The sequence below is a fragment of the Papio anubis genome, chromosome 1 (genome assembly GCF_008728515.1).
Source record: "Papio anubis isolate 15944 chromosome 1, Panubis1.0, whole genome shotgun sequence".
Taxonomy (NCBI): Eukaryota; Metazoa; Chordata; class Mammalia; order Primates; family Cercopithecidae; genus Papio; species Papio anubis.
In genome coordinates, this window is record NC_044976.1 from 55,204,676 (window position 1) to 55,228,814 (window position 24,139).

At 40.7% G+C, this 24,139-nt stretch overlaps 1 protein-coding gene across 5 annotated transcripts in view; it reads right to left on the reverse strand.

Annotated features, from left to right (window-relative positions):
- The window catches only part of FYB2 (FYN binding protein 2), a 95,501-nt gene that overhangs the window by 59,017 nt on the left and 12,345 nt on the right, over positions 1-24,139 (reverse strand). For all 5 annotated transcript variants that reach the window (XR_001905430.2, XM_017961863.2, XM_017961865.2 and 2 more), the window contains exons 2-4: positions 10,323-11,070; positions 7,229-7,390; positions 5,427-5,460 (exon numbers count right to left, since the gene is read on the reverse strand). Coding sequence is in view for 4 of the 5 variants with exons in the window: in XM_017961863.2 (XP_017817352.1) it covers positions 5,427-5,460; positions 7,229-7,390; positions 10,323-11,070 (944 nt within the window). In the remaining variant the exon portion in view is untranslated. The remainder of the gene's footprint in view (positions 1-5,426; positions 5,461-7,228; positions 7,391-10,322; positions 11,071-24,139) is intronic.

Genomic DNA, 24,139 nt, shown 5'->3' on the forward strand with positions numbered 1-24,139 from the left:
GGGTCCTTATTCAGTTCTCAATCCAGTGCTACTACCTCAGAGAGGTCTTTCTTTGATGGATTCATAGTAGATGTACATATTTTCAGGGTAATGTGATATTTTAATACATTCATATGATGTGTAAAGTTCAAATCAGGGTGATTGGGATATCTATCATAATTTTCTTTATGTTAAGAACATTTGAATTACTCTATTCTAGCTATTTTGAAATGTACAATAGATTATTGTTAATTATTGTCACCCCACTGATCTATCAAACACTAGTTCTTATTTCTTCTATTTAACTGTATAATTGTACCCATTAATCAATCAGAGAGGCCTTTCTTGACCATCCTAAGCTTTATTTCACTCTCAGTCCCTCAGGATTACCCTAATACTCTTAAAAGTTTTGTTTATAGTACTCATTACTATGCAAATCAGTACTGTAAATGCATTTTTTTTTTTTGGTTACAGTGTTGTTGTAATTATCATTATTTTACTTGAAGGCCTTTGGTAAGGCATCTATTCCTCACTTCCACAGGATTAGCCACTCCCCACTGCATGACACAGGTCCTAGAGACAGTGACATGATCTGCCCAGCCCTAGAAGACCCCGTGTTTCCCACTCTGCTTGGGGTAGAAACTGCAAAAACACAAATACACATATATATTTCCAAGTACTGGGCATAAAAGAAGTCATTGGGAAGATTCAAAATAAGCTTATCAACTTTTAATAAAAGCTGATAGATTTATTTTAAAAGCTTATGAACATTTAAAGACTATCTCGAAGTAAAAACACAAAATTAAAAACTTCAAGAGAGAAAATGGTAAACTCTTGAGAATTCACCCACAGACCCTCCCCTGAGAAACACTGCTGTCATCTTCCTACTCCCAAAATAAACAGTACCTCCTTTATGTGTCTGAGTCAGATTCCCTGAGTCAGGACTATCTCTGACACTTCTTAATAGGAGAAAAGCCATATTTATAGCTAATGAATAAAATATTAGCCAACTCCGCTAAGTACTGACAGAGACCAGTGCTGATTGCTGCCCTGGGACTAACCTGCTTTGCTCACACAAATAGGGGCTGCTTATTCAAAAGAGATGCCAGCCAGCTTGGTTTGCATAAAAGAGTGATGACAAAGAATAATCTCCAAAGAGCCATCTCACTGTTGGGAACTAATGAGACATTAATATTTCAGAGGTAACAAGGGATGGAGAGGCCAAGGTTTAGAGAAACTGAGACTCATTGAGTTTCTTTTGTGTGTTCCATGCTTGATATAATTTATCTCACTTGGCCTTGATGGCAATAAAGTAAATAATAATATTGTGCCCACTTTACAGATATGTATATCAAAGATCTGAGCTGTTAAATGGCTTGTCTAAGGTATGGAAGAGGGGTTTAAATCTGTGCCAATATGACTTCAGAACCTGCACTTGTTCCTTTATACAACGTCACCTCTCATATTTTAGACACAAAGAGGTCCAGAAATGAAAGATGGCTGTTGTAAGTGTGTTGGGTTAAGATGATAAAAATATGTATACATAGAAATACAGCTAGAACACAAAGACTCCTATTTTATACATTATGGTTGAAAATAATGAGAGTTTTAATTTAGAGAAGAAAGTAGTCCTTAGATGTTTAAAGAATTGTCACATAAAGAGGGGGTAAATATGATGCCTGTTGTACCAAAGAGTATATATTAGACATATGGTTGAGAGTTTGGGTAGGGAGGTCAATTCTTTTTCCAGATCAGCTTGAAGGACTTTGAAATAAATAAATAAATAAAGCAGTGTGTGTGTGTGCGTGCACACGTGTTATTTTATTTTGTACACTGCTATATTTTCAATGTATGTAAGTATTTGGGCCATAGAGGATGCTCAATAAATACATGTTGAATGAATAGAATTGGCTCTGATGAAGAAAAATATAAGACTCTCCAGGTGTTGAGCTCCTCGTGAATGAATTTCTCAGCATAGAAATTCTCAGCATATGCTAAAGTTCTCAGCATAGATTCTTGCCCTGCTGGGAGGTTATATAATAGCTAAGCAAGGTTTATTGAACACTCTCTAGATGCTAGGCACTGCCCTAAACACTTTAAGATCATTATTTTATTTACCCTCACCACACTAGTATGAGTTAGGTAATAACAACATCATCATTTCACAAAAGTAGAAACTGAGCAGATCTTAAGATATAGACCTTTAAGATGATCAAAATACATATCCAAAGAAATACAGCTAGAACACAAAGACTCCTGTTTTATACATTATGGTTGAAAATAATGAGAGTTTTAATTTGGAGACGAATGTAGTCCTTAGAGGTTTTGAGAATTTTGCAGAAGCTTTTTTGTTGTTGTTTTAAGGTTTGCAGAAGTTATGGCATTTTCCCAAAGTTACACAGGTGTTAAGTTCTAGGGATTGGAGCAAAACCCAGGCTTTCATTAACTTTGTGCTATGTGGCCTGGCTACATCAGATAGTCAGCACATCCCCTTCCAGTAATGAGAGCCTACACATACTATTTCTAATCTAATCTCTGAATTGAAGATTAATACCAAGAACATGGATGATGCTCTTCCTAAACAAGCACCAGTTTCCATGGAAGTTACAGCTAAAGCTATCACACAATATGGCATTTACTTGTTCAGACTAACTTATCATTGGAGAGATAAAGTCCAAACCATGGCACTTAATGTATTTTAGGATCCATCCTCATCTCTTATTTTTGTACATTAGAGTATTTTTTGTCTGTGTATTTCTTTCTCTTTAGAGTCTCCTTTCGTCTGCTTACTTCCTTCCCAAACTCCTTGCTTTCAAACATGTTGTATCTCTATATTATAAATCGATTGGTCTGTCTATCTGTTTGTCCATCTGCCCATTCATCCATCCACCCATCAACTACATCTCAGATCAACTACATGTCAGAACAGTGTTTATATCAGGGAACAATACCATGCCTCACCACTTTATGGTCTCACAAAAGAGAACACATAAGTAAACCTATCTAATTCCTACTTATTATGCAGGATACAGCTCCAGTTCTTTCATCTTCCATGAAGTTGCCCTAAGTTTTCTGGCCCCTCTTTATCTCTTTTGTCTTTCACTCTTTCAGCGCTATGGCCCACATCATAATCACTGTTTAGCGAAACCTCATTTCAGAGGGAGGTTAGGTTCCAAAATCAGCATGAAAGGACAGAACAGTCAAAATGGCGCCTGTAAATCCCTCAGGAAGATGGTACCACGTGGAGATTGACCAATGGGCCATCACAGCAAGTTTATCCTCCATGTTGAAACAGATTACTGTTTCTTTGATTTAAATGCCAGAGAAGAGGTCAGCTTAGATTAGAACCAATCTGTAGGAAAAACGTGTATCTAGTTAAACACAACAGTCACCTTACACTCAATCCTACTGAGATGTTCACAATATGAAAGAACCAAGAGCAACTGAGAGCACAGCAGAGGTACACTGTCCCTTCAAACTGTCATTTAACTTTTTCAAAGGGACCACAAACCCAGGAGTTCACAGAGCACATGGTGTCTAACACCACACTACCAGTTCCTTGTTGAATAAGATTGTCTTATCAATTCCCTGTTGTACGAGATCCTCTGTGATGTGGTTCCTGTTTACCTCTACAATCCATTTCTATACTTTCTACACTCTAACTGTACTTATTTCTAGTTTCCACAAATTAAACATGTTGCTTCACACCTCCTGCCTCTACCTACAGTGTCCTTTCCCATGCTATGCTGCAAATATGCATCTTCAATACTCATTTCAAATGTTTCCTCTTCAGGGATAGGTTGACTGGTTCAATATCCCATTCTTCACTCCTTCCTGCATCCCTGCTTTTTGCCATGAAACTTTCAGCACCCTCCCACTCTGATTCTGGGCTTGGCCACATTACTTGCTTGGACCAATAAGATGTTAGCAATCGCAACACAGCAAGGGCTTGAAAAGTGCTGGTGTGATTGGGCTTGTCTTGCTTGTTAGCAGTGACTGTAGAAGGGTGTCCCTGGGCTACCTTGCTGGATGAGGAGAGACAGATGGTGCCAAGTCAAGGTGCCCAGCCACCCCAGCTAACACAATCCTAGATCAGCCAACTGTAAGCTTCCCCCCAACATGTGAGCCACCACAGCCAATATCACAGTTGCCTAGACAGCCTGCAGTCTACTGCAAACATATGAGCAAACCCAGCTGACCCCAGTCCAAATCAACTGTACCCCACAGACTCATGCATGCTATGAAAGTTTTATTGTTATTATGTAGCATTACTCTAGCAATGGAGAACTGATACTTCTTTAAAGACTTCTCTGACCCTCCCAAGGAGATGTAACAACTTCCTCCTTAGTGCAGCCTCTGAATCTTGTCCTTTCCTCTATTACAAAACTTAACACACTTTACCATTGTAAACATTTGATAAAGGAATAAGTAATATGATTATTTGTTGTTAAGTTTGGATCTTCTTCTAAGACTAACCTTTTTGAGAACAGGGAACACATTTGTGAGGGAGGTGAGGTATATAAACAATGTGGTTATGGCACATCTGGGTTGGAATCATGGCTCAGCAAGTGGCAAACTTTCTGAGCACAAGTGTCTTGAGCTATAAAATGAGAGCGGCGGCTGGGTGCAGTGGCTCACGCCTGTAATCCCAGCACTTTGGGAGGTCGAGGCGGGCGGATCACAAGGTCAGGAGATCGAGACCATCCTGGCGAACACAGTAAAACCTCGTTTCTACTAAAAATACAAAAAATTAGCTGGGCGTGGTGGCGGGCGCCTGTAGTCCCAGCTACTCGAGAGGCTGAGGCAGGAGAATGGTGTGAACCTGGGAGGCGGAGGTTGCAGTGAGCCGAGATCACACCACTGCACTCCAGCCTTCGCGACAGAGCCAGACTCTGTCTCAAAAAAAAAAAAAGTGAGCGGCAGCAGCAACTGTGCAGCCCTCTTGAGACAACAGAATGAAAAATGTGTATAAAGTAGCCAGCTGAGTGCCTGACACATCAAAGGTCTCAATAGATATTATTTGGTTAAGTGAGTTAATGAACTGACACTTCTATGGCAAAATCCTTAGAAGGAGTGCACCAAAAATAGAACATCCTTTATCCCATTACTGATTCCTGATATCACACCAGCTGCCCAGAGCATTCTTTAGCCTCTAATTCAATTTATGACTATGAAGGGTGATGTTTCAATTTACTGAACCCAACTATATAATTTAAAAAGTACCTGTGAGGACTATCTTTGCAACTTAACGTCAGCACATGTTAAATATAATTTATTTAATCTTTTGTTTACAACAAAAGTTGCAGTTTGCTGCTTATAAATCACTCCTTCTGAAACCCTTCTGAGAAATACAGATTCTTGGTTTGTGCTAATTGCCTGCTCTGGAGCAGGCTAAGTAGCCCCTGTGATGGGCTACGTTCCTACACAACTGAGGAGCATGTACTTACCTCTCTGGAGGCAGGGAGCCCTCTTCCACAGTCACTGCAACAGAAAGAGGCAGAGTGAAAAAGAGGTGTTTGCAGCAGCCTGGTTAAAGTGAATGATGCTTGTGCAATGATGTGACCCCACAGGTAATGTGGAGAATGGAAGCTTGCCTATGCCTGAAACATCCCTTACCTCCACCCCAGCACCCAGGGGATACCTGTTCCTGCATTGCAGTACTCACCCACACTTTACAGTACAATTTCTTATTTATGGATACAATCTCTTGCGTTAGACTTTGACCTCCTTAAAGACCAGAACCCCTGTGGGGTTTATCTCTTAATCTCTCATTTCCATCACAGGAGATGGTACAGGGATTATTGCTGCTCAATGTTCCTTTGAAATAACCTTGCACATTTACAGAGCACTCCCTGGTGTTCCAAGCACTATTTAAGCTCTTTCCTGGCATCATATCTCACTATCCTCACACTAATCCTAAGAGATCAGTGGTACCCCACTTTACAGATAAGGAAAATTATCCCCATTTTATAGATAAGAAAAATGAGGCTCAGTGATTAACAAACCCAAACTTAAATAGCTAGCGAGTACAGAAGCCCATTTTATTACAAAAGACTTAGTACTTTTTTCTATGTTGTCTGATAAACCTTCTTCTCATTCAGAGAGATTATTTGAGGCCTGAATGATTTAATGTTTGTAAAAATCACATTGATCCTTCTTTGATTTGGAGCTGGCCATATCAGTAAACTATACTTATAAGAGCCTATCTCCCCATATAGAATTTCCTTTTAGGATAAGACTTAAGATGACTTGTAGCAGTGGTTCGCAAAGTGTGGTCCCTGGACCAGCAGCATTAGCACCCTCTGGGAACTTGTTAAAAGGCGAATTATCAGGCTCCAACTCAGACCAACTGAACCAGAAACTGAGAACGGGGCCCAGCAATCTGTGTTTTAACAAGTCCTCTAGGTGATTCTGATGTACACTCAAGTTTGAGAATCATGAAGTTAGAGGCATTTAACCATGAAGTTGCCCAAAGCAGTTAAAACGAACAAAGACTGTGCTAGCTCTCTCAGTGATTCTGCCATCTGCTGGTGCTGACGGTCACAGTAAAATAAATGTTAACACAGCAGTACATTTTGTCCCAAAGTGTATGTTCATCTTGTGTTTCATTAGAGCAAACATAAGCTAAGGCATTTAAAATGTCAGCAAGATCAGATTGTGGTGGGAGTGATGAGGGATGAGAGGTGTTCCTTTAAACAGTAAAAGAAGACACAAAATAGCACAGAAAAAATGGCTTCCAAAGATGTTTCAGTTTCTGGAAGGGATCAGAGGGTTGGGGGTTGTAGGCTTTCAATTAATTACCAAAAGCAGATCACAGAGGCCTGAGGCCACCCCCCACCCCCCACCCCGGCTAAGGATTTCATGTCAAGTTCACACTGACTTTCTCCGTTTTCACTCCCTCCCCACTTCTCCCGCACCAATGGATTGTGTTGACAACACAGGTTTGCAGGAAACACAAAGGTTCCGTGACTCCCTGCTCAGCAACTTTTTGTTTTCTTCCTCTTGGACAGATTCCCAGTGATCAAATGCAGTGCTCTCAGGGGAAGTGGGCTGGTCTAGGAGCGATAAGGGGCCAATTCCCACAGAGACGTCATTTCATGGGCAAGCTGCCACAGCCCCTAGATGAGAATAAGCAGTGATGGATGTCCAGCCTCATGGAAAACAGCAGCTGCATGGTCACCTGGGAGAAGATGTAGAGATGGAGGTGACTCCTGGTTGGCCATGTGTAGGGTCCTGTGCATTTCCTTACCTTCCCCTTGAGTCTTGGGAACAGCAGCTTGCTGCCTCTGAAAGGCCTGGAGGTTCACGACGGTAGGTCTTGAAGGCTTTTGGGGAGGAGGACCCAGGGAGTTGATGGAGGGCAGTGGCTTCATTTTGGGAAGGTGGCGATGTCTGACATCTGACTGTTTCTCTGAACACAGATAGTAAAAAAAGTAGGTATGATTATTTTCATGTCATAGCTTGTTGGGTAAAACTGGTTCTTTACCTCCATCTCAGTCCTGTCCAATCGATTCTCCACCCAACAGCTAGAGTGCCCCGATCAATATATAAACCTGATCAGTTGCCATGCTGCTGCTTTAAGGATTTCCTCAGCATGAAATCGGTCACTCCATCTCTGCCATTTCTACACCACAAGGCACCCATCTGTGTTTCTAGATTCTTTGTTTGGCATATTATATGTCTTGCTTCCCACCACTTAAAGCCCAAATATTTTTCACACGTATCACTGGCTTCTCCATTCTCCAGATTTGATTTAGATAGCCTTAAAAAGCTCTCATATATCCAAAATTCTGTTCATGTTTTTCTTGGTTCTGGAACACTATTCCCTTTTTTGACAAACTTCAATTCATTCTTTTTAGGCTCTGCTCCAAGACACCTCCTCTAGAAAGCTTTTCTTGATTTCTCACAGGAATGAAGGCCAGAATCAACCTCTGATTTGTATCCCCGTAGCACATTGTTAATACCACTGCCTCAATATCATGGCACATTGGAGGTACTGATCTATGTTCCCATTAAACGTGGGCTTCTGTGGGTGGAGATGGTGTTGTATTGATCCCCCAGCGCCAAGCACAGGGCCTACCTCATAGGAGAGAGGCTGTGACTACTGAAAGGATTTTTCAAGCACTTATGACATGCAAATAATACTGGCTCTACAAAGAGGAATAAGAATTGATCTGGGATTTCCAGGGCTCACAGCCTAGGACTGGCTTCAAGACTGACTTTATGATATCTGGGCACCTGTGTCTTGGAATTTTCCAGGAAAGTTCCAATTTTATATATATTTGTCCTCTGCAGTCTTAAATCCAACTCCAACAGAAAGTCCAATATTATATATGAAAATCATATCTGCCCTTTACACTGAAAATAGCACAAAATCTTATGTAATCCAACTGCTTTGATTTTTGACTTATGTAAGACAGTAGTTGACTACATGGGCCATCCATGCAAAAACTTAAGAAGTGGCCTAGCATTTTGCATATACCCCTGGGAGACTTGCTATGCTCTCCTCCACAAGCTGGAAGGGAGGGAAAGCTTCCTTATTGCTTCACCCACAGCGGGTTACATCCCCAGAAACTCAGGCCCAAAGTTCCTTTCTTCCTAGGCTTTAATTACAAGTAGCGTTGTCAAAAACTTCAGTCATTATCAAATCAGGAAGAAGACATAGTGAATATTAATTATCACTTACTAATTGGGCTTGGAGTTTTTACCAGGCACTGTGCTAAGTAGTTTACATCCGTTATCTCATTTAACTATCTCAATAGCTCCATCTGGTAGATAATACATTCTTCTTTCCTTTCTCTTGTCCGTCCTTCTTCCCATACATCTTTCTTCCCATCTGTCTTTTCTTCTTCCTCATCCCTTCATCAATAACTATTTATTTACTATATTCCAGGTAGTGTTCTAGGAAGTAGGGATAGAGTTGAGAAAAAGAACTTGTATAATCCTACCTTCAAGAATTTTTATTCTAATAACAAGAGACTGATGATAAACAAGTAAACAAATAAACAAGATCATTACAGAGATCCATTAGTTCTATGAAGGAAATAAGGTAGGATGACAAGTGTGAACTGTTGATCATGAGGCAGTGTACTTTACATAGAGAGGTTAGAGAAAGCTAACCTTGGAAAGTTTTTTTGGAACTTAGGCCTAAATGCAGCTACAAAATCTTAAAGAAAAGAGTTTTTGAGGAAGAGGGAACGGCAAGTGCAAAGGGCCCGAGGCTTGACAAAGCCTATTTAAGGAACAGCAAGAAATCTAGTGTGTTGACTATGGGCAGAGAGCTAGGGGAGGAGAGGTAGGAGATAAGTCAGACACAAAACAGGGACCAGCATGCAGAGCCATGAAGACCACAAAGCAAGTAGTTTAGATTCTATTCCAAGTACAAACAGAAACCATACAAGGTTGTAAGGAGATTCATCCATCCACCCTTCCATCCACTTAATCATTCAACACTTTTTTTTTTAAGGACTCATTCAATCTGGCCTTTTTCTTCTAGGTGCTAGGGATTTGGTAGTAAAAAAAGACAGTCCTTATCTTTTTTTTTTTTTTTTTTTTTTTTGACAGAATCTTGCTCTGTTACCCAGGCTGAAGTGAAGTGGTACAATTTTGGCTCACTACAACCTCTGCCTCCCAGGTTCAAGCAATTCTGGTGTCTCAGCTTCCCGAGTAGCTGGGATTACAGGCACAGGCCACTATGCCCAGCTAATTTTTGTATTTTTAATAGAGACAGAATTTTGCCATGTTAGCCAGGCTAGTCTTGAACTCCTGACCTCAAATAATCTGCCCACCTTGGCCTCCCAAAATGTTCGGATTACAGGCGTAAACCACTGTGCCCAGCCAGTCTTTATCCTTTTATAACTTACATAATACTGAGGTGAACCAAGTGCTTGGTGGCAAAACCAAGAGTTTGCTGATAGATTCAGTGTGTAGAATGAGGGAGGAGAAGGGAAATAGAGTATGGGTCTTAAGTTTTGGCCTGAGAAATTAGGAGGATAGTTGTGTTGTTTACCAAGACAGACGACTGGTGACAGATTTGAGTTATAAGAGAGCACTCAGGCTCTAAGAATCAATATAGATATAAATTCATGCAACTTGTAAGAAGTCGAGCTAGGATTCAAATCCAAGTTTTTCCAAAAGCTATCTCACAAAGCAATTCCAGGAGATTAAGCACTTTACTCAAACCCAAGATTACAGTTTAGCAAATGGGCCTAGAATATCATGCTGAAAGTCTGGAGCAACATTGCCCAGGTCATATACATAACCACTCTGAGTCAACAGGTTTTAAAATAGAAAAACATGATGACCCCTCCTAGCCCCTGTCCCATGGGGATCACATTTGTTACCTGGGGCCTGGCTGGCAAGCTCACACTCATAGATGGGCTGGTAGGTGCTGCTTGCTGGGCTCTTCTCAGGACGTGGGTTTTCCCAGCTCTTCCTGATATGATGAGAAATTACAAAAGAGGGATCTTCAGAGACATTAAGTAATATTTTGGGGGCCACCAAGTGCTTCTGGGAAGGAAGAGTCTGGGCTCCTTTTGTTTCCAGCTTTTTCCTGGGTTCCTCTGGAGTAAGCCCCATGCCTTTTTGCCCTTCCAGATGGAAGGCCTTACTTCCACAGTTGGCAAGGAGAAGGACTGATGACATTTCACTTTTCTGAGATGAAACCTTCTCCCAGTTCCAGAGTTTGTTTCTGAAGCTATTGGCTACCATTACTTTCTCCTTAGTGATTATCTCAACATTTGACTGAGTCACCTCTAACAGCAGAGAAGTGTTCTGTGAACTTGCTGCAGAACATACAGTGGACTTTCCCAGAGGCCCTGGGGAGCTAGAACATTTCGGAATTTCAGTCTTTTGAGCCAACTTTATTTTCTGAGGTTGAAGAGGCCGGGACTCACTACTGGAACAGTGTGGTGGGTGCTGCTTGTGGTTGGATGAGAGGGGTTTCCCATTGGCCAAAATTTGAGTTGACTGTTTGCCTCCAATGTCACTGTTTGGAGAAACTCCTGCTGGGAGTTTAATAGGTCCTGGAAGAGGTGGAGCATCAAGATTTTGAAATTTGGCTCGAAGTTCCTTGAAGCTTCTTACCCCTTCCTAAAGCAAAGAATAATCAAACAAACAACAAAAATAAACAACAACAACAAAAACAAGTGTCTCATTATTCCAAGAAAAAAAGCCAGTGTGATTAGATCTCACTGATCTCACCATGTTAAGGGACTCTAACTGCTGATACAATGCAACTGCTGATACAATGCAACTGCTTCTGGGCAATGTTAGCCAGCAATGCTATTGTCTATATGAGATAGAATGAAAACACTATCTCTTTTTTAAACACTCAAGGGATGTTCAATTTTATCACCGCATATAAAGAACACCTATAGATAGTACTAAAAACAGTGGAGAAACCCCTCGATACAAACTTTTGATGGCTCCCCACTGCCTATAAAAATAAATTCCAAACTGCTTTATACAGAATTGAAGGTTCTTCACAATGCAGTCCCAACTAGCTCAAAAGATGGTGGAATTATGATCTCCAACCACAGCCAAACACAACTACCCTTAAACCAAACAGAACTGTTTACAATTTTCTTAGACCCTCCTACTCTCTATCACCTGGAGTTTGCTTTGTGTTCTTGCTTCACAAAATGTATCCCCATCAGCTTGTCAACACCTTTCTTGCACTTCACTGCCTACTAATCCATCAATATTTCACCTGGGGAACTTAGTTCAATATGCAAAAAAACTCCATTAAAAAATGGACAAAGGACATGAACAGAAAGTCAACTACTGCATGTTCTCACTTACACGTAGGAGCTAAACACTGAGTACACATGGACATAAAGATGAAACAAAAGGCCCTGGAGATTATGAGAGGGGTGAAGGGACGAAGGCGGAGAAAGGTTGAAAACTTACTTATTGGGTACTGTGATCACTACCTAGGTGATGGAATCATTCATACACTAAACCTCAGTGACACACAATTTACCCATGTAGCAAACATGTGCCTTTACTTCCTGAACCTAAAATGAAAGTTGAAAATAAAATAAAATAAAATAAAGCTTTCACCTGTGGATGACAGACACAGCTAACTTCTTTCCTGTCTCCTTGGTACTTCCTTAGCTTTTTATATCTTAGCCGTTGAACTTAACACTATGGTATGGAGAAAAGAACAAACTTTGGAAATAGACCTATGTTCATATGAAGACTCCACTCTTTATCCTCTATGGAAATACTCTGGGGAACTTGATCTTCTTCCCTCTAAGTGCCTCATAAAAATAAGTTATCAAACAGTAGCAGGATTAGGGCCATTATAAGTGAAATGTCCATTACAGTGCCTGACACATAGTAGGCCCATGATAAATAAAAGTTCTTTATAAGAGGCTAGATGACCCTCTTGCATTTTTAACTCCCCTTGGAAAATGATCATGCTCTTCCCTCCAAATTCAGCTCCAATGTGGTATATGAAAATAACGGTAGTAATGGGAGCCCAACCTTTGTGGCAGAGGAAGGAGCATGACTGGGTTTATACAGTGAATTGATTGGCTGTCTGGCCAGGTAGGTGTAGGCTTAACTCCTGCTCCATGCTCTTCCTGCTGGTTCTTCTTCCTCCCACTAGACCGCATTAGATTTTGTAAATGTGTTCTGTCATCTTTTGCTTTCATAGGAAGTAGGATAATGTCTAATGGAGCCATTGCAAAAAGTAAGAGCCACTGTCCTCTCCTGATCTTCTTAAAGGTTTTTAATTTCATGTACACAGACCATGTCCATGGCAGGGACTTCTGATTTTGCTAGCTTAGGAAATGTTGGGCAACCTTTTCTCTCTATATTTACAGTTGACTCACACCTGCCTTCTGAAGATTTTGGAAGGGAGGGAAATTGAACAAGAAGCATGAAGCAAGTGTCTCGGAGCTTAAGTACATGCACTCTCCCTCCTTTTCATATCTCTGTTCTCTATCTCTGTAACACACACATACATGCACATGCATACACACACACACAGCCAGCAGGCAAGTTAATTCAACCATACTTTCTCTCCCCTGACGTGACAAAAGCCAGCACTGGGCGTGAAATCAGGAGATCTGAGTGTGAAACTCTGCTTATCCATTTTCCACTTATGTGCCTTGGGCAATTCACGTCACTTTGTTGAGCCTTATTTTCCTCACTATAAAATGAAACTTATATTTCTGACAGCAGTTCGGGGTTAATGTAAGACTCAAATGAGATAACAGACATACACACCTCAGTGATAAATATTTTTATATTGTGGTAAAATACACACAAAACGTGTCATCTTAACCATCTCTAAGTGTACAGTTTGGCAGTGTTATGTAGATTCACACTGTTGTGCAACCAATCTCCAGAACTCTTTTCATCTTGCAAAAATAAAACTCCATATCCATTAAACAAGTCCATATTCTGTCCTCTCATTCGATACTCTGTCTCTGAATTTGACTATTCTAGGTACTGTATAAGAGGAATCATAGAGTATTTGTCTTTTTATAACTGTCTTATTTCACTTATTACAATGGCCTCAAGGTTTAGCCATGTTGAAGCATGTGTTAGAATTTCCTTCCTTTTTAAGGCTAAATAATGTATCATAGTGTATATATAACACATCCTGTTTATCCATTCATCCATCAATGGAGAGTTGGGTGGCTTCCATATCATAGCTATTATGAATGATGCTTCTATAAACATAGGTGTACAGATACCTCATTGAGACCCTATGTTCAGTCCTTTTGGGTATGTTCCCAGAAGTGAAATTGCTGGATTATATGATAATTCTATTTTTAATTTTTGAGGAACCTCCCTTCTGTTTTCCATAGCAACTGCACCATTTTACATTCTCACCAACAGTGTACAGGGGTTCCAATGTCTCCACATCTTCACCAACACTTTTTTCTTTTACAATAGCCATCCTAATGGTTATGAGTTTGTCAGTGGTTAATATTTTTTAAGTAATATAATGATTATTTTCAGTTCTTCACTATTTGAAGCCACATGGAGAACTACTGTACAATGTTATTGCTTAGATTTTAGTCTCTGTAGGATTAATTAAGCAAAGCCCTAGTATGGAATAGAATTACGGATTTGATAACCTCCAAACCAAGGTCCTGTGCAAAGATCACTGGTTCAGCGGGGAGCAAACCTGATTATACCTGGCTCTCTACTCTTTCAACACATGTTCATTAAGTATCTACATGCAGACCAAACATTGTTTTAGACAGTCAAGGGCTCTGTTCTAATGTCAAGGAGAGACAGAAAATAAGCAATTACACAAGAAAATATGAGAGACAGAGTGCTATGTGGAGAATTAAGCAGATGATACAATGGTGACTCAGTGCCTACCACTGATTTTCAGAGCTACAGTAGAAAAGTAATTTCTTTTCTCTAGCTCAGCCATACATCAAATTAGAGGTTGGACTGGGTGATCTCCAAAGCCTCTTCCGGCACTAATATTTAGATTTTATTTTCCTTACAATCGATGGGAAATAGATGTGATGCATTTTGTTTTGTATTATCCATCACCAATAGGTGGAAGTTCAGTTTTGAGGACATGAGGAAAACTGCATGAAGATGGTTTGGGAAGTGGCCATAGGGTCCTTCTGGTTAAAACCATGCTCCATTTTTCAGCTGCCACAGCTAGTCAGTCCCCAAATCCCACTGATCTGAACTCTTAAGCAGCCCATGAGCCCCTCCCTTCAATTCTTTCTCACTTACTGTTGGAATGACTTCTTCATGGTCTCTCTGCTTCAATTCTGAGCCCCTCTAATCCACCATTTACTCAGTTGTTAGACAAACCTCTTTAAAAACAAATCTGGTCATGTAAGTCCCTTACATGTTTTAAAACCTTCAATTTAGCATCCCCAAAGCTTTCAGATAAGCTCAAATTCTTTTGCTTAGCACATAAGAGCCATCCTAATCCTGACCCTCTTAATGCTCCAGCATCACATTGGGCCTCCCCCCAACATGTTTTCTTCCTTCTAGCCTCACCAAATTGCTGACATTCTCCCAAACCTGTTTTGCCCTTTCACGTAGCTGTAACTTTGAATGTGCTGCCTGCAATGCTCATCTTTCTCTCTAATTTCTTGAACTAGCAAATTCCTGCTCCTTCAAAATTTAACTCGTGTCATCTCAAAATATTTATTGGTTGCCTACTATGCACTAGGCACTAGGGTTACAAAGATGAATGAGGCAACCCTGACCTTTCAGAACTTAGAAAGTGAAGGAGACAGACACAAATTGGTTGTTTTAACATAATACAGAGAATTGTGAGATGTATGGCAGAAAGTCTGTGGAGGGAACATAGAAAAGGGGCTTGTGATGCAAACCCGGTTGCCAAGCAGATTTCCTAGAGGGGATTCCCCAGCTTAAACAGCCAAGCAAAGAATAGAGGAAGGCAGTCCGGAGAATGAACACAGAAGGCACAACCTTGGAAACAGCATGATGTACATGGGAAGCAGCAGCAATTTCACATAAATGAAGCACCAGTGCGCAGTATATGAGACTGGAGAAGAAAGGAGAGGCCAAGTCGTAATGTCATCGGGCTTAATCTTCATAGTGCGCGAGGAACTACTGATAGGTTTCCTGGTGAGCAGCTAAAGGCAATTTTTAACTGATTCCTCTTTCATGACCAGTCTAGGTAAGGCAGCATCTCTCCTTCACTCTTTACCTACCTTACCCTGGGTATACACTGGCCCATCCAACCCTTTCTAGTGAGACTTCCCCTAGCACAGAGCCTGGGAAGCTTGGAACTACCACGCCCAGGCACTGTTTCATCTGGAAATTTGCCCAACAGAGGTGTCCATAGCTTGGTAAATGAGCCCCTGAGGGTGTGGCCACTCAGGGGATAGCATGTGCTTTGGGGAGCAGCTGTGGCAGAGGTTCCTGTGCTATGCGGTGGGTAGCAGCACTGATGGGTTCACATAGGAACTGCCCCATTCCCTTAGCTCTAGCATATAAGCTTCTTGCCAGTTCTGGAAATTCCTAAAATAACTTATTGTAAATCCTTTTCCATTCACATTCACAATAACAAATTTGGTTATCTGCAAGAACAACAACAAAACACACTGGCTAACGCAGCCTGGTTTGTTTTCTTTATAGCACCTATCAAAACCCAGCACATGGTCTGTCTCCCTCCATCAGAATGTAAACTCCTTACAGGTAGATACTTTGTTTGTATTTCAGTATTTGCCCACTGCTGTAGTGCCAGTGCCTCGATAAAAATGTGGTGAAGGAATGAATCCTTAATTCACAAGTCTTTCAGAACCCCTTTAAGACAGGGCCAGTATCCTATTTATCTTGGTATCCCCAGCAGTGGCAGAAGTGACCCAGAAAATCCTTGGTGAATGAATGAATCAGTGCATAGATATTTAGAAAAGTTAGCTGGTTCACATAATACATGAACCGTAACTCAGCAGATTCTTAATTTTTTTCCTGTGTCATCTTTGTGAAAGCAGATTAGAATGCCCTCAGAAACAAATGACCTAATTGCTATCATGTCAACAGACAGCCCTAAAAATAGCCCGGAACATAGCCTGGTGCTTCTGGTTTATACTGGGCAAGCCTCAAATACTTCATCTGGGAAATACAGGCCAAAACAATGCCAGAGATATTGTGGGAACAACCTGAGATAAAAGACAGTGATGTCCTCTAAACAGAAGGGGTATATCTTTTTGATATGGAAATTAACCAAGGAGGTAGCAGCCAAGAAAAACAAAGACATTGCTATTTCAGAAGAATGAAGAGACCAGAGTAAAACAGTTAGAAGTCTGAATCTCAGCTCTTTAAGTGTGGCATTGTTATATTTAGATGAATGTATTTAGTCACTAGGAAAAAAGACTCCATCAAACAGTTGCCTTTTGTTCAATGTTTATGTTACAGGAATCTAAGGAATAATGATGATAATAATAACAACAAAAATGGGCAAACACATGATATTACCATATACCAGGCACTGTTCTAAGCACTTCATATACATTAACTAACTTAAACCCATGTATTCTCAGAATACAGACAAGGATAGTGAGGCAGGGCCTATGTGGCTTGTCCAAGGTCATGCAGCAAGTGTCAAAGCTGGGAATAAAACTCATACAAACTGGCTTTGGGGCCCATATGATCTATTCGGGACTCCTCTAACCCAAGAATTTGCTTGGTGGGTCTAGAAACTATTTTGGCTAATAATTTTCTAGAAACAAGCTAATACCTAATCACATGAGTATAAATGCTGTAACCTCCTCTTCTTGGGAAGATATTTTCCGCTTTGCTAGTTTCAGAGAATTGATAACTATATTTTTTTCCTATCCTCATCATCCTTTTTAACAACCCTTATACGTGATGCCTTAATTAATTTCCACAATAACCCCACCAATTAGGCAATTGTTACTGACCCTGTTTTATAGATAGACTAACAGAGAGGTTAAGTAATTTTCCCCAGTTTATATAGAGAGTGATACAGGAATTTAAATCCAAGTCTGTATAACTCCATGACTGCTTTTATTTATTCCGCAATAAATATACAAATATATTGACAAATATGCCTTTCTTATAAATTTAGTTCTAATTTAAAATTCTTCTGTTAATTCATAAAAAGATCATAATCAATTTTGTATATGTCACATTTACTTTAGAGATTATGTTAAAAATGTAGCTCTAATCACACCATTGAAACAAACAAAAATCCCAGGAAGCCAATTTACATTGGCTTTTAAGACACTTTCTCAGACTTTTTATTATTTACACTGACATGAGCAAAACATTTTACTTAATATAATTGGCATAGTTTAAAACATTTTAATAAATTACATGGCCATTGTGACCATGTATCTTGGATTTTTCAAGGTACTTTTGATTTAATGTAATTTAAGAGATGATGGGAAAATGCAGAACCAAATAACAAAACTCAGTATTATATCCTTTCAAAGTAAATTTGCAAATGATAATAAATTCTGTGTCAAATCACATGTTTTGATCTCTGCTTTATAAAGCATGGCACAGACAGCTGTTCCGTCCTCTCCTGAGTTTACCCTGCTGCCATGGGCTGCTAGGTAACCCTCTCTATGTCACCACTCTCTGCCTATTATGTACAATGGCATTCATTGCACCGCACAGCAAGCTGCCTTGGACAAGGACTGCAGGTGCTTGATAAGTTAACAGTGACTTGGTAAGTGAATGTAGTCATAAAAATATACATAAAATAAGTTCCAAAAGGAGAAGATACTATTTCTATGCACATTTCTTAATTGGAAAATAAAGGTTATCTCATTTCTGAATGTCTGCACATTGCTAACTGTTGCCTTCCACAGGGAGAAACAATGGCAATGTCAACGGCAACGGTTTATCACAAGTCTGAACATTCTTCTGTGGTAAGCAAATCCAAGAGCCTTAAGGAATATGTAAACTCAAAATCCAAGGCAAAGAGAAGGCTGCAGAAGCCAAGAAATTATGAGCCCAGGAACAGAGGCAGTAGTAGCTGTCAAATCCTATCTAAGATGGAAAGAAGTAGAAGTCGATTAAATATAGCATCTGAGTCACTCTTCATGAATAAAAGGGCTTCAATTCAACCTTCCCTACTATAAGAACTATAATAATGGTGAAACCATCTGTATTTTTGGTACCAATGATTAATTCCTATGAAGGGGTAGGAACAACAGAACTGAACTGACACCGCAGTTGTCAGTTAAGGTTAAAGCTTAAGGTTAGAAAGATTAAAATCTTCCTAAGTAAAGGAAAAAAAAAAAAATCATTGCACCTCCATTATCTGTCAGGTCAAATGAGTACTTTTCATCTCCAGGTTGGGTGTGAGCAAGAATACCAGCTTTATTAAATGTGTGACCTTGAACAAGCTACTAAATCTCTCTGCATCTGTAAAATGGGGCCAGTAATACCACATGGGGCGTAAGGTTTCAGTTAAGTGTTACAAAGTCCCTAAGTGCCCAGCCCCTGTCCTGTGCTCTTGGTGAGACTGTGACTCCTCTAGTTGCAACCACATATGCCACCTGCTGTCCCTTAGCCATGATGCTGCCCACTGCAGACTGCAAAGGCAGCCCAGAGTCTTAATGGTCCTCATACACCACATGCTTTCCTCACCTCAATACTCCATGCATTACCACTAATGCTGCCTAAGCCTCCATCCCAAGTGGTAGGCAATAGTTAGCCAATGACTCGTCTTCCCCTAAAACATCAGGACAGTGAGACTTACATCCCCATTTACCTTGGTCACCATGAGAAAATGAAACTGGTCTGTAACAAAGGGCCTTATTCCCCACAGACCTCTATAGTATCACTAATTGAATCCCATTTCTCACCCTTCCCTGACCATCCTAACCCTCAGTCTGCAAAATTCCTCATGTCCTCAATCTCTTCTATGAACTTGCCCTCTACCTTTTTGCTCTAACTCAAACTCATCTCTCTCCTGAAGACATGGCTCTTCTCGTGCTCTCGCAAGCATAGCTTTCTCCTTCCACACTCCTCTCTATTCCTGGGTCAGAAAGTGGAGTAAAGTGTTTTCTTAGCTCATCACTACTGCTTTCAAATTATTTTTTCTTCATCAATAACGCCAACTCCTGCAAATGGCATATTAAACTAAACCTACTGCTTTCCATTGATGCCTTCCACAATATTCCTGATCACTCCCTTTTATTTATTAAAGATTTTAGCACCCAGCTCACTCCTCTCTCTCTATTACTACTCTCATGACAATAAGCAAATTCCAAATCCATGCAGATAATCTTTCCAACACTTTGGCCTCATTTCTAATGGTCTCATCTTTCACCCTACTTTAGCCACTAATTTCCATAGATACACCTTAGACCTTGCTATGAGTAATAAATGAACCATCTCCAACACATCAATTTCAAGTACCCTACACCTGGACACCCCTTTTCATCTTACCCACTTGCCTTTTCTGGTGCCCCAACTCCAGCAATGCTTTAGCCTCATGGGTCTTAACACTGTTTCTCTACTATTCCCTCCCATCTTCATTTCCCTGTGTACCCAGATTGCATTCCATAGACTGTCATGAGAATCACTCTCTGGAATACATCTTAATTCTTGCCTCTCTCCTACTCACAGTGACTTGGGTATGGATAGAAGGCATGAAATGTGCCTAGAACTCTAACCTTGGTTAAACATTCTTCTTACTCTTTATTTGTATCTGAGGCAGAATTAAACCCAGGGTACCTCCTATCTACTTTGCAGTTTTTAGGGGCTGGAATTGTCTATTAGAGTGGGAGCATGAGAAATTAGGAGCCCAAGTGAAGGAGTTAGGACTTCATTCCACAGGCAATGGAGAGCCTCTAAAAGTTGTGAGCAGGAGAACAACACAGTGGGCAACTCCTACTCATTCAAGTCTCATGCAAAGCACTGCTTTCCCAATCCTCCTGGCTTCTTCCCCATCTGGAACAAGGACCTCTCTCTGCTTACTTTTGTCTTGGTGCTTATCACATTCTATCTTATCATAACTATTTACTGGTCTGCCTCTTCCACTAAACCTCACCTTTTTCAATACAAGGACTATGTCTTTCCATCATTGTATCTTCAGCTGATAGCTGGACTGGAGCAATTCAAAACATTTAATCCCCATTTAGTGAAGGTAGCTATGCAAGCAATTACCTAAATATAAGTACTATGCATGGAATCAATGAAAATATAGTGAAGAATTAGTTTAACTTGGCCCATTCAGGAAATCCTTCCCAAAGGAAGTAAGATTGAAGGATGAGTGAGTTTCCACTGGGGAGAAAAGGGCTATGAAGACATTTTAGGCTAAAGGAACAGCATAGACAAAGGCATGGAGGTGTGCAGGTCCATCGTATTTTCAGATTGGAGCAGCTAGAGTATAAAATGAGTGGAGCAGGAGGAAGAAAGCCATTATTCTTCCCAGGAGCCTTCAAAAGTTTAGGGCCTTCAAAGCCTTCATTCAACTAAGTAGTGAAGAATCTCAGTTGCCTTTTCAAGGCAATAAGAAAGGAGGAAATATTTTGGTTCAGGGAACCCTTCGGTGGATTTGAGATCATATCACTTTGCCACTTTCTTGTCTGCAACTGCCTACACTCCTTGTCATAAGGGCCTTTCTGTCCATCCATCACCAATTACAGGGCCATTAGAACTTTCATACAAGAATTTCAATAGTACGTTGACATCAACACAATCATCTTCCTAGCATCAACATGAAAATGTGTGTGTTTGTACCCTCTCTATAAAACCCCTTCTATCCGTTTCTTTCCCTGCACAAGAGCTCAGTCTTCATGTCTTCCTCTTTCTTTGAAACATTGCTTGGATTCTTTCAGATTTAGTTTTCATCACTAATTTAAGTCTATAATCTTTATACAAAATCCTCTGACCAGATATACTTTGGAATTCGAATTTTTTCCAATTTTAGAAAGGTAATATATTCCAAATTCTGTATATGTAACCCCTAGTGTGGTCTGAGACAGCATGCTGTGATCAAACATGTTACCATTTCTGTAGTAAAACATATTAATGTTCATATAATGCAAGATAAATAAAGATCATAAATTGTCTCATGTTGGTTCAGGCAGGCTTTTGAAACCAAAAAAGTTATGAAAAATTAGTGGGTTTCAGAGCTTATTGGATTTTGGAATTGTGGGTAATGAGATCATGAACTTTTCCCTATCCTCTTCCTCACTTTTTTTTTAAGAAAGAAAAAGCAAAAGCAAAATAATTATTCAGCTCCAGGCATAATCAATGGCAGCTGGACTGATAGTTATTCCCTGGTTCAGCTGGCTATCTTCTGCTACTTAAGATTTTTGCAATCATTTTCTAACTGGTAACCCAGCCTCACACAAAAATGTTGCAGGGATCTGATGGCTCTAAAATACAATTCCATTCTAAAATGTCACTCCATTAAAAACAAAAATAATAGTGTTTCACAAGTACCTATCAGTTAAAGTGCTAATTCCTTCACCTCCTTGATCTGCTGCCAAACCGCCACTACACGGCTTCACGTTGCAGTCACGTAGAACTCCTGGGCTCCCTCTAGTGTAGGTCTTGTTTTCCTGCATCCCATCACAGCCCATGCTTCACCTGCCGTCTGGCATGTCCAGAATGTCTTTGCACGAAATCTACTGTCCAAATTTTACTCATTCTTCTAGGCACAGCTTTTATGCTTCTGCCATCAATGGCCCCTTCAAAACTTAACCTCTCTCTCCTCAGACCTCTTCTGGCAATGGTTCTTAATCCTGGCTGTGCATGGGAATATCCTGGGGACTCCTGAGCCTGCCCCACTGAAACAGAAGTTCCGGGGTGTCCATATTTTATGAAGCACCTTGAGTGCTTACTGTGTGGCCAGCTCAGCACCTGGTTCAAGGAATAGGTTTGAAAACATGTCGTCTAGCACTTCATCTGCAAATCTCTTTTAGTCTTATGCCCCTTGCCACTTTCCATATCCTACTACAATTATTCAAGTAGATGCTTCATCTGCCCTATATTCCATGAACTCCTTGAGGTCAGGTAGAAACACATACTCACCTTTGTAGAGCCCACAGGTTCAAGCATGAAAATTTACTCCTAGTAACACTCAGTAAGTATTGACCAAACTAACAGCGAATGAAATGAATGAATATATTTCTGAAGCAATAACCTCCAGAGGGGATGATCTTTTTTTTGTTTTTTTTTTTTTGTTTCTTTTTTTTGTTGTTTTTTTTTTTTTTTCATACGGAGTCTCGCTCTGTCGCCCAGGCTGGAGTGCAGTGGTGCGATGTCCACTCACTGCAAGCTCCGTCTTCTCCCGGGTTCACGCCATTTTCCTGCCTCAGCCTCTGGAGAAGCTGGGACTACAGGCGCCCACCACCACGCCCGGCTAATTTTTTTTTTTTTTTTGTATTTTCAGTAGAGACGGGGTTTTACCGTGTTCGCCAGGATGGTCTCGATCTCCTGTCCTCGTGATCCGCCCGCCTCGGCCTTCCAAAGTGCTGGGATTACAGGCGTGAGCCACTGCGCCCGGCCGGGATGATCTTTTAAAAGGCTTTCTTTGAGAACTACAAATTAATTTCATGCCAATGATGCATCTCAAGGCAGGTTCAGGCCGGGTGCAGTGGCTCATGCTTGTAATCCCAGCACATTGGGAAACCAAGGTGGGCAGATCACTGGAGGTCAGGAGTTCAAGACCAGCCTGGCCAACATGGTAAAACCCCGTCTCTACTAAAAATACCAAAAAAAAAAGAAAAGAAAAGAAAAGAAAAAAAGCCAGGCATTGTGGTGCATGCATGTAGTCCCAGCTACATGGGAGGCTGAGGTGGGAGGATGGCTTTCACCCGGGAGGCAGAGGTTGCAGTGGGCCGAGATGGCACCACTACACTCCAACCTGGGTGACAGAGTGAGACTCCATCTCAATCAATCAATCAATCAATCAATAAAGTGCAGGTTCAATCATGCCACTCCTCTGTTTAAAACCTTTCAATGGCTCCCTGTTACCTTGTTGGTAAATTATACATTCCTTAGTCAAACACATAAGGTCTTCTCTGATCTTTTCCTGTCTACATCTCAGCTTCATTTCCCACCACTTCTGCCTCTAACTCACCCCTCCAGTAAAACTGAACTTGCCTCTGTGCATCTGTTGTTCCCCTGCCCCGAATGCCCTTCCTACCTTTATTTGCCTGGCTAAACATATTCATCTTTTGAGATTTAGGAGTTGCCAATCCCTCCCAGCAGCCTTTTCCAGTTCTTAGGTTGGGCCAAGTGTGTGTACTTGCTCCATTTTAGTACCTTCTGCTTCCCTCTGTCTTTCCACTTATCTAATTTTATTGATTAAAGTGATCTACATGTGTCCGCTTTACCACACCCCACTCGCACATGTGGATCAGATTGTGTTTTTTCACTTGTGCTTCTGTCTCTGTGCCTAGGCACACAGAGAGTAGATGGACAATATGTGTTCTTTTGAATTAAACTGAGCAGATTAGAAAGCATTTGTTTTATATTTGTGGGTGAGGTAACTGGGGAAAAATTAGGAATAATTCTAGGTAAAGGAAACTGAAAGGTGCGTTGGCTTATTATGTTAATGCATTTCCAGGCACTGCCTATAGCAGCATGTGTATGTTACCTCAATTACCATAATCCTTACAATTGGCTTCTGAGCTGTGCCCCCGCCCCGTGAAGATGATGACAAAAGTCAGGATCAGAGCTTTCTGAAGCTTGCCAGGACACA